General features: G+C 45.4%; 1 protein-coding gene across 1 annotated transcript in view; it reads left to right on the top strand.

Moving 5' to 3' along the window:
• The first annotated feature begins 516 nt into the window (after positions 1-516).
• mycbpap (mycbp associated protein) overlaps positions 517-10,579 on the top strand; it is a 25,334-nt gene continuing 15,271 nt past the window's right edge. The window contains exons 1-7 of the mRNA XM_030780432.1: positions 517-574; positions 5,320-5,441; positions 5,776-5,938; positions 6,050-6,156; positions 6,446-6,620; positions 8,306-8,421; positions 10,322-10,472. Of these exons, the coding sequence (XP_030636292.1) occupies positions 517-574; positions 5,320-5,441; positions 5,776-5,938; positions 6,050-6,156; positions 6,446-6,620; positions 8,306-8,421; positions 10,322-10,472 (892 nt within the window). The remainder of the gene's footprint in view (positions 575-5,319; positions 5,442-5,775; positions 5,939-6,049; positions 6,157-6,445; positions 6,621-8,305; positions 8,422-10,321; positions 10,473-10,579) is intronic.

The raw sequence follows: 10,579 nt of genomic DNA, 5'->3' as shown, positions 1-10,579 counted from the left end.
TGTCTTTTAATTCTGCGTCCTTGCTGAAAGTGGCGCGGAGTATCTGGTCATTTCTTGGAACTGTCTTCTTTAGGCGACGGTGCTAAAAAAAAAAAAAAACAACTAGCTGTGCTAAAAGTGCTTTAAAAACACGATAATTTTCTAAAGATTTAACCAAACAATGAAACACAGGACATTTCTGTCCCTGACCAATAAAAGTCAGTTCTGCGCTTGAGCTGGCGTTGTCATGGCAACGTATACACAGAAGGAAGGCAAGACAGTTAATTAGTAAAAGTGAACAAAGATCCATGTTTTTCTGTTGTAGCCACAAAGTTGTCAAATCAGTTTGTAAGACACAAATAAGTTAGCATAATGGAAAGTTGTTGTTTTTTTAATCAAATGAAGCCGTCATAGAAATCGCACCGACTATTACCGATGGGAAATTAATTTAGCACTTGTTAGCTAGTTGGCTAGTCAGTAAACTCACTCAAATTAGCTTAACCATTAAAGATAACAGCTGACCTGTCGACCACGTACATGGCAAGTAAAACAAGCAAAAACGTCAAGAAAGAGGCAAGACCACGGTCTCCCCCAGGTATGTGAAATCAAGAGAGGAAAATTAACTGGCATCTTAAACATCAAAGTTAGCTTAGTTACTTTGCCATTTCTTCAATAGTAAAAGAAATCAACTAAAGTGCATGTTGGCTTTGCCTCGGTTAAGGTTTATTTCAGTTTATTTAAATAAGTTTGAATCTTGAAAAGAAACTCAGACAACGCAGTGGTAACTTACTTTGTAGTTTATAGCTTTAATGTTTGTCAGATTTAAGCGTTTTTGAACAGAGATTCAGGAAAAGCTTTCCGTAACGCATCATCCAGGAGAAATTTGTCTGTAACCTAAGCCCCGTGTGCAACAACCCATCTGGCGAGTGTTTTTTTTTTTTTTACCCTCCACATAAGACAGTCAGCTCTGTCTCTCTCTGTTTATCTGAGATCCGTAACAACCATTCTTTCCTACCTTAACTGTTATTAGGACAGGAATTTAGTCCGTTGTTCTGCTGCTCAAGACCAAAGTTAAACTGGACTGAGGGGGTACCTGAATGATATAGCCTATGCTGTAGTCTGTGGACTAGGCAGTCTGAATGCGGGTTGGACGCCCTGTCTTTCAAAATCAGTCTTTGAATAATGCTGTGGTACTGGGCCGTGAACATGCTTCAGAGGATAGACTGAATTACCTTAAGGAGACAAACCTAACCACAATCCCTATTCTTTCTACTGATGCAATGGATGGAATACATAGTATTCTAAACAGTACTCCTTATGATATCCTTAACCATGACCTTCATGTATGATCCGTTCACTACAAATTCCACTTCATCAAACACCCATTCAGGGGCACTGTGGGAGGAACAGACCATGAGAATAGAGGGCTACATAAAGAGAGAGAGAGAGAGAGAGAGAGAGAGAGAGAGAGAAAGGAAGAGGGAGAGATACTGGAAAGATATGTGTGTGAGAGGGATAACTTTATGTGACCAGCAGGAAGGAGTTGTGATTTTTGCTTCCAGCATTACCAGCTATAACATGCTTTTTATCTGAGAGTCCTGGGAAGTAGCAACAGGTGTGTGTGTGTGTGTGTGTGTGTGTGTGTTAAAGGACGAAATTGGTTAAAAACTGTGTCAGAGATAGGTAAACGTAATCTTACTGTTGAAAGTGGGTCACCAACTTTGTCAACTTAATAAAAAAGAAAAGAAAAAAAAAGGCCTAACTGAAAGGCAGAGGAGGTGTGTAGGCTAAGCCCAGGCTCTGTGTTTATTTCATAATGTTGTCCTGTTAGAGTGCTGATCCATCCCCTGTGGAGAAAGCTTACTTTTCCCCTCACTCTCTGTTCTGGGTCAAATGTTACTCCTGTGAAACAACACAGAAGACAAAAAGAAAAAAAAAAAGAAAGAAAAAACAGGACAAGGAAGCAAAAAAAGGGAACTATGTATTTCTACATTTCTACACACACACACATATATATGTACATGTATAAACTTCCATTGTCATAGTAACAGTAAATCGTTTCTCAAAAGTGATGAGGTTCAACCTAGTTACATAAGCAGGTCAGTGTTCCAATCTGCGTGTGTGTGTGTGTGTGTGTGTGTGTGAGATTCAACCCTCTCTGTAGTCTCTCTCTCTCTCTCTCTCTCTCTCTCTCTCTCTCTCTCTCTCTCTCTCTTTCTTTCCTCTGCAGGTCAGTAAGAGTCAGGGTGGACTGTGTAATACTAATGACTCATTAACTTCCCGCTCTATCATAACACCTGTGTAGGCTGCCATTATCTGCCTCTCAGTCCTTCACCAATCCGTTATACAGTCTTGTCTTACAGACACACTCACAGTCTTCTCTCATACACTCACAAATCCTCACACGGACTCACAGTCTTCTCCCATACACTCACAAATCCTCACACGGACTCACAGTCTTCTCCCATACACTCACACACTCACAGCCTTCTCCTATACACTCACAAATCCTCACACGGACTCACAGTCTTCTCCCATACACTCACACACTCACAGCCTTCTCCTATACACTCACAAATCCTCACACGGACTCACAGTCTTCTCCCATACACTCACTCACAGTCTTCTCCCATAAACTCACTCACTCACAGTCTTCTCCCATAAACTCACTCACTCACAGTCTTCCATACACTCACATATACTCACACACTCACAGTCTTCTCCCATACACTCACATATCCACACACACTCACAGTCTTCTCCCATACACTCACTCACTCACAGTCTTCTCCCATACACTCACACACTCACTCACTCACAGTCTTCTCCCATACACTCACACACTCACAGTCTTCTCCCACACACTCACATATCCACACACACTCACAGTCTTCTCCCATACACTCACTCACTCGATCCTGCAGATTCTCCCTATACAATATCAGGAGAATCCGCCCATTCCTCACACAACAGGCGACCCAGCTCCTGGTCCAAGCGCTTGTCATCTCCCGCCTGGACTACTGCAACGTTCTACTGGCTGGCTTACCGACCTGCGCCATCAGGCCACTCCAGCTCGTGCAGAACGCTGCTGCACGCCTGGTATTCAACCTCCCTAAGCACTCTCATGTCACTCCACTGCTTACTGCGCTCCACTGGCTTCCGGTAGCTGCCCGCATCCAATTCAAGACACTGGTACAGGCCTACCAGGCAACAAGAGGCTCCGCCCCATCATACCGTCAGTCCCTAATAACTCCGTATACCCCTACTAGAACCCTCTGCTCTACGACCTCTGGTCAGCTGACGGTTCCCTCACTTCGGGAACCTGGCAGCCGCTCCTCCCGACCACGCCTCTTCTCCGCCATTGCCCCGCGGTGGTGGAACGACCTCCCTCATACAGTTAGGACTGCGGAATCCCTCACCATCTTCCGCAAGAAACTGAAAACCCACCTCTTCAGAACCCACCTATCCCCCAATGCCTCACCTCCTTTCCTTAAAAAAAAAAAAAAAAAACCCTTGTCTTGTTTCTATGTTTGTCAAAGAATTCCAGGGGCGCAATACGAAGGAGTAAATCTCTGCTTATGAGGTATTAGAAATCCGACCGATGCACTGATTGTAAGTCGCTTTGGCTAAAAGCGTCTGCCAAATATTGTAAATTCACACTCACTCACAGTCTTCTCCCATACACTCACATATACTCACACACTCACAGTCTTCTCCCATACACTCACTCACTCACTCACTCACTCACTCACTCACTCACTCACTCACTCACAGTCTTCTCCCATACACTCACTCACACACTCACAGTCTTCTCCCATACACTCACTCACACACTCACAGTCTTCTCCCATACACTCACACACTCACAGTCTTCTCCCATACTCTCACTCACACACTCACAGTCTTCTCCCATACACTCACACACTCACAGTCTTCTCCCATACTCTCACTCACACACTCACAGTCTTCTCCCATACACTCACACACTCACAGTCTTCTCCCACACACTCACTCACACACTCACAGTCTTCTCGCATACACTCACATATACTCACACACTCACAGTCTTCTCCCATACACTCACACACTCACAGTCATCTCCCATACACACACAATCACAGTCTTCTCCCATACACTCACACACTCACAGTCATCTCCCATACACTCACACACTCACAGTCTTCTCCCATACCCTTACTCACTCACACACTCACAGTCTTCTCCCATACACTCACACACTCACAGTCTTCTCCCATACACCTATATATCCTCACGCAGTCCTTTTCTATACATGTTCACATTATGAGTCCATACATATATACTCTCTTAGACCATTATCTTTATTATTGTTATTATTATTATTAGTAGTAGTAGTAGTAATAATTTTTAAAATGCTTCTAAAATGCTCCCCCCACCCTGTAACACACACACACACACACACACACACTCACACACACACATACACTCACATACCCCCTGGTTGAACTGCTGATTGGATTGTTAAGCAGACTAAAACTGTGCTTTTTTTCCTTTTAACATGGCTCTTGTCTTTATCAAATCAGATCTGCAATCCCATGTCCATATTAAATTAGACTGGTCAGTTTTATTTGTCTTGTTGTGCAGTGCAGACAGACAGGGAAGAGGCAGGTGTGTGTTGTGTTTCATAAGAGTTTGTTTCCGTTTGTTGTTATGGTTCCAATGTCACTCACAATGTAGGTGATGGTTATAGGTGCGCTAAGCCCTGTGGCGTGTGCATATGCACATGTGTCAGCTTCTTTTGAAACCCGCATTTTGATCATGGTAACAAAATCACATCACATTTACTATTTGTCTCCTCTAGAAAAACAGAACTTCTCCAAAAAACAATATTCCTCTGTATTATGAGTATATTTGACAACCATAACCAGTGTCTCACTCTCTTATGTAACACTTGAGGACAGGAGTCTAATTTGTGTAAAGTCTACTTCCTGTCTGCCTGTGTGGTGTAAGAAATATTTACTTTCCAGTTCAGTATGACTGTTTGGGTAATATATTGTCTGTATAACTACATAGGCATAGATGTAGGGAGGCCACAAAAGAACTATGGCATATTTCCATTAACCGATGCATAACACACAATAGTACAATGTAACAGTTTAGTGGTAACAACACAGAAGACATAACTATAAAAAAAGAAAGAAAAAAAGGGATAAGGAGACAAAAAGAGTGAACTGTGCTCGATGATGAGACAGATAAAGAGGAGAGAGAGCCAGGAGTGTGTAGTGAACACTGTAGTTAGAACATGAACACGGCCGAGCGTCCATGAACATGACAAGCCAGGTGTGTCCTGCTGTGTTTCAGATAAGCGTCTGAAGGCCTCTGAAGAGTTCTCCTCATGTTTGTCCGTGGAGGCGCCGCAGAGCCCCACACTCAAAGGGGAGGAGGTCCAGGCCTTGCTCATCAAACAGGAGGATCTGGAGAAGGTCAGAGGAGAGACACAAGACCCCCCCCCCCCCCCCCCCGACAGATCTCATTAGTGTTTAAATTCAAGCCTCTGTGACTTTAAGGGTTGTACTCTCTCATTCACAATGTGTTTCAAAATGCATTTACACGTTCCACTTCTGTCTCTTTTGAAAATCCACTGGAACATGTGGAGTAAAGTAGGACAGTAAAGGAGGTTATTTTCGAAGCGGGCATGCACGTAATTGGTATATGTAATATTTTTTCTGTTGTGTCATGTGTGTGTGTGTGTGTGTGTGTGTGTGTGTGTGTGTGTGTGTGTGTGCGTGTGCATGTTCAACACTCGTCTCCACGCAGTTACGGGTGCCTCAGCCACCCAGGGCGTCCCAGAAATCGCGGGCGACGACTCACGTCCTGGTCCGTAAGACATGCCCACCTGATGAGGTCAAGAAGATAGTTAGGGTCGCTGTCGCAAGACCCCTCCCACAAGACACTGTGGCTGAGCCACTGGACTACACAGGTATCAGAACATAGGGTGTCACCCAGAGCGACAGAACTGCCGTAGTCTCTTAGAAAGCTTCCTTAGTCCCTACAGAGAAAATCACTGGTCATAGTTATCTCGCTCCATAAGGTCCCGGAGGCCCTCGTTTTGATTCCAACGGGATGGTCTTGCCTCACAGCATTCTGGGAAGCCTGAGGGACTTTAAGTGTGAGATGGAAGCCAGAGGAGAAATGGAGGTAAATATGACTCTTTCAAAGGACAGTTTCTCACTATTTTGACTTTTTTTATTCTCTTCTAATGAAATATCACAGGGTCTTCCAGTGCTCGGTCATGTGTAGTGTGTCGAATATGGACGTGGATAAGTATCTCTGATTCAGATGTGGATCGTTCCTGCACAAAGCTGTAAGAAGAATAACAGGCCTCTGTTGGGCTGTCCTTAATGTAGTAATCGGGCTTTAGTCATACCCCATCCCGTTTGCCTGAAGGACCAGGCTGTGTGGGTCTCTGACTTTCCTTTGTCTTCAGCTTGTCAAACGGGTGCCTGATCTTAGAAGAGAGCCCCCTCTCCAGGCTGGAGGTCTGAGGTGCAATGAGAAGCCCAGACTCTTCCCCAGTGAGCAGCACTACATCCAGAGACACGCCCTTCAGCACTGGGATCGTCACATGACACAGCGTCGTCGACAGCAGGACTTCATTTCCGGTGAGTCTGTGTGGACCACATGTCCCATCAACATGACACCCAGGACTACAATATCTCATTCACTTCACAGCTAATCAACACCGTTTAGAGACTACAAATCCCAGTAACAGTTCTGTGTGGACTATATATCCCATTCACTTCACAGCTAATCAACACCGTTTAAAGACTACAAATCCTTGTAACAGTTCTGTGTAGGCTATACATTCCATTCACTACATAGCCAGTCATCACCACTTAGAGACTACAAATCCCAGTAACAGTTCTGTGTGGACTATATATTCCATTAACTACATAGCCAGTCATCACCACATAGAGAGTACAAATCCCAGTAACAGTTCTGTGTGGACCATTAACGTCATAGCCTATGAACACCACTTAGAGATCGCATATCCCAGTAACTGTGCGTTCTGTGTGGAAGACATATCCGATAAGCATCAAGCCCAGGACTGCGTATCCCATTAACACGCCTGTGTGGACTACATATCCAATCAGCTTCACCGAGAGATTGAATGTCACATAAGAACTGCATATCCAATCAGCACCAATGACTGACTACAAATCCCATCTGCCACATGCAGAGACTACATATCCTTTAAGCTGCACACAGAGATTAGGTATCCCATCTGCCCCATCGGCACCAATAAAGAGATTACATATTACACCATCCCACCCCACTCACAGTCATACTGCAGACGTCCCCTGAGGGTGTTCCCAACTGAGAGCAGCACTAATGAGAGAACAGTAGACTTTTCATAACAGACGGCCATTAAAAAACGTTACGGACCTCACATGGCCCATTCAATTATTAAATTCTCATGAACGTGTGTCTTTCACTAATTGAAGTGAATATCCGCTCTAAGTAATGTCTGCTCTGTGCCATAAATCTCTTCCATGGTGAGAAAATGCTGCATCGGTGAGTCATCCAAACCTCAGCCCACTCCCCTAGACAGCAGTGTAGTCTGTTTCCTGTGTGTGGACTATGGCCATGTTCAAAGTGACATACTGGTGTACGACATACTGCATACTGGCCCACTACACGCTGTATGCTGCACACTACTCCCCACCCTAGTATACAGTATAGTATATTAGTATGAGAACTTTAATGTAGTGTACTACACACTCACTATCGGTTGGGCTTTTTGTTCTGTTGAAAACAAACACTGACTGACTGATATTCCCTCTACATTAACACTGACTGATATTCTCTCTGCATTAACACTGACTGATATTCTCTCTACATAAACACTGACTGACTGATGTTCCCCCTGCATTAAAAGTTATCTTCACCTACTCCAGACAGATGACATGCACTCAGGAACTTGATTGCACTTTTGTTTTGTCGCCAAATCCTGAGTGCTTTGTTTATCAAAGTCATTTCTGTATAAAACAGTGCGAATGTGAATGACCTGCTTTGGTACAAGGCCATTTGTGCACACAAGCAAAACATTGAAGACTCAACTCACATAGAATTCAGTTTTATTAAAGCGAATGAAATTAAATTGACACAAAGCATATTTTAATAGAAGTAAACCAGTGATATGACAGAATGTGGTTCACATACGGTACATGTGGTGTGATATGATATGACAGAATGTGGTTCTCATATGGTACATGTGGTGTGATATGATATGACAGAATGTGGTTCCCATACTGTATATGTGGTGTGGTGTGATATGATATGACAGAACTCCTGCAGAAACCAGTGGAGCAGCTTCTGATGACTCAGTCCAGCCATTTCCGACAGACCCAGGAACAGAGAGAGCTCCTCTCCAGAGCTCTACCTGCACTGCACTCAGGACATGTAAGACCACCCCATCAGTCCATTTACCACCCCACCCTACACAGAACCAGGCATCAGTCCATTACCACCCCACACAGAACCAGGCATCAGTCGACTACCACCGCACCCTACACAGAACCAGGCATCAGTCCATTACCACCGCACCCTACACAGAACCAGACATCAGTCCATTACCACCCCACACAGAACCAGGCATCAGTCCGATTACCACCGCACCCTACACAGAACTAGGCATCAGTCCAATTACCACCTCACGCAGAACCAGGCATCAGTCCACTACCACCGCACCCTACACAGAACCAGGCATCAGTCCAATTACCATCCCACACAGAACCAGGCATTAGTCCACTACCACCGCACCCTACACAGAACCAGACATCAGTCCAATTGCCACCCCACACAGAACCAGGCATCAGTCCACTACCACCACACACAGAACCAGGCATCAGTCCACTTCCACCGCACCCTACACAGAACCAGGCATCAGTCCAATTACCACCCCACACAGAACCAGGCATCAGTCCATCACCACCCTACACAGAACCAGGCATCAGTCCAATTACCACCCCACACAGAACCAGGCATCAGTCCAGTTACCACCCCACACAGAACCAGGCATCAGTCCGTCACCACCCCACACAGAACCAGGCATCAGTCCAATTACCACCCCACACAGAACCAGGCATCAGTCCAGTTACCACCCCACACAGAACCAGACATCAGTCCATTACCACCCCACACAGAACCAGGCATCAGTCCACTACCACCCCACACAGAACCAGGCATCAGTCCGTCACCACCCCACACAGAACCAGGCATCAGTCCACTACCACCGCACCCTACACAGAATGAGACATCAGTCCACTACCACCCCACACAGAACCAGGCATCAGTCCATCACCACCCCACACAGAACCAGGCATCAGTCCACTATCACCCTACACAGAACCAGACCTCAGTCCACTACCACCCTACACAGAACCAGGCATCAGTCCATTACCACGCCACACAGAACCAGGCATCAGTCCAGTTACCACCCCACACAGAACCAGGCATCAGTCCATTACCACTCTACACAGAACCAGACATCAGTCCAATTACCACCCCACACAGAACCAGGCATCAGTCCAATTACCACCCTACACAGAACCAGGCATCAGTCCGTCACCACCCCACACAGAACCAGGCATCAGTCCGTCACCACCCCACACAGAACCAGGCATCAGTCCACTACCACCCCACACAGAACCAGGCATCAGTCCAGTTACCAAACCACACAGAACCAGGCATCAGTCCACTACCACCCCACACAGAACCAGGCATCAGTCCATCACCACCCCACACAGAACCAGGCATCAGTCCAGTTACCAAACCACACAGAACCAGGCATCAGTCCAGTTACCATCCTACACAGAACCAGGCATCAGTCCAATTACCACCCTACACAGAACCAGGCATCAGTCCGTCACCACCCCACACAGAACCAGGCATCAGTCCATTAGAACCAGGCATGACAGAACACAGCAGTTCAGCTCTGACACTGACTCCTTTTCATTCACATAAAGTTTTAGCAATTATCCCAGAATGATTGAATGTCATTGCGTTTACTGTTTCCTCTTATTCCATTTTACTCCATCTAAGACACAAACACAGTCCAGCGTACGTGACTTCTCACTGTATGTTTATGTCTGTGTGCCTGGTTTTGTTCTGTCTCAGTTATTATTTGACAACATTATTTATTATTTATTACCCTTGAATTCTCTGTAAATGTCAGTGTGTTTACATCTCTTTCCTTCTCTGTCTGTCTGCCTGTCTGTCTGTCTCTCTCTCTCTCTCTCTCTCTCTCTCTCTCACTCTCTCTCTCTCTCTCTCTCTCTCTCTGTCTCTCTCTCTGTCTCAGGGCTATCGTGTGGGTAGTGAGTTCTGGAGTTTGCCACAGCAGTTTGGAGATGATCTGAGTGGGATTACGGCCACTCTGACTCAGACTGAGAGAGGCAAACCTGCGCCTGTTACACACATCAGCCAACCACAGACCTTACGCCTGGAGTCAGGTACACACACACACACACACACACACACAGGCATATCCATACATGCATGCATATGTAAAATACCTTAAAGCAAAATAAAATAAATCATTTTCTATAAACACTAACAG

This window comes from Chanos chanos, chromosome 7 (genome assembly GCF_902362185.1).
Source record: "Chanos chanos chromosome 7, fChaCha1.1, whole genome shotgun sequence".
NCBI lineage: Eukaryota > Metazoa > Chordata > Actinopteri > Gonorynchiformes > Chanidae > Chanos > Chanos chanos.
The sequence above is the reverse complement of the archived record's forward strand: the minus strand, read 5'-3'. Positions and strand labels throughout refer to the sequence as shown.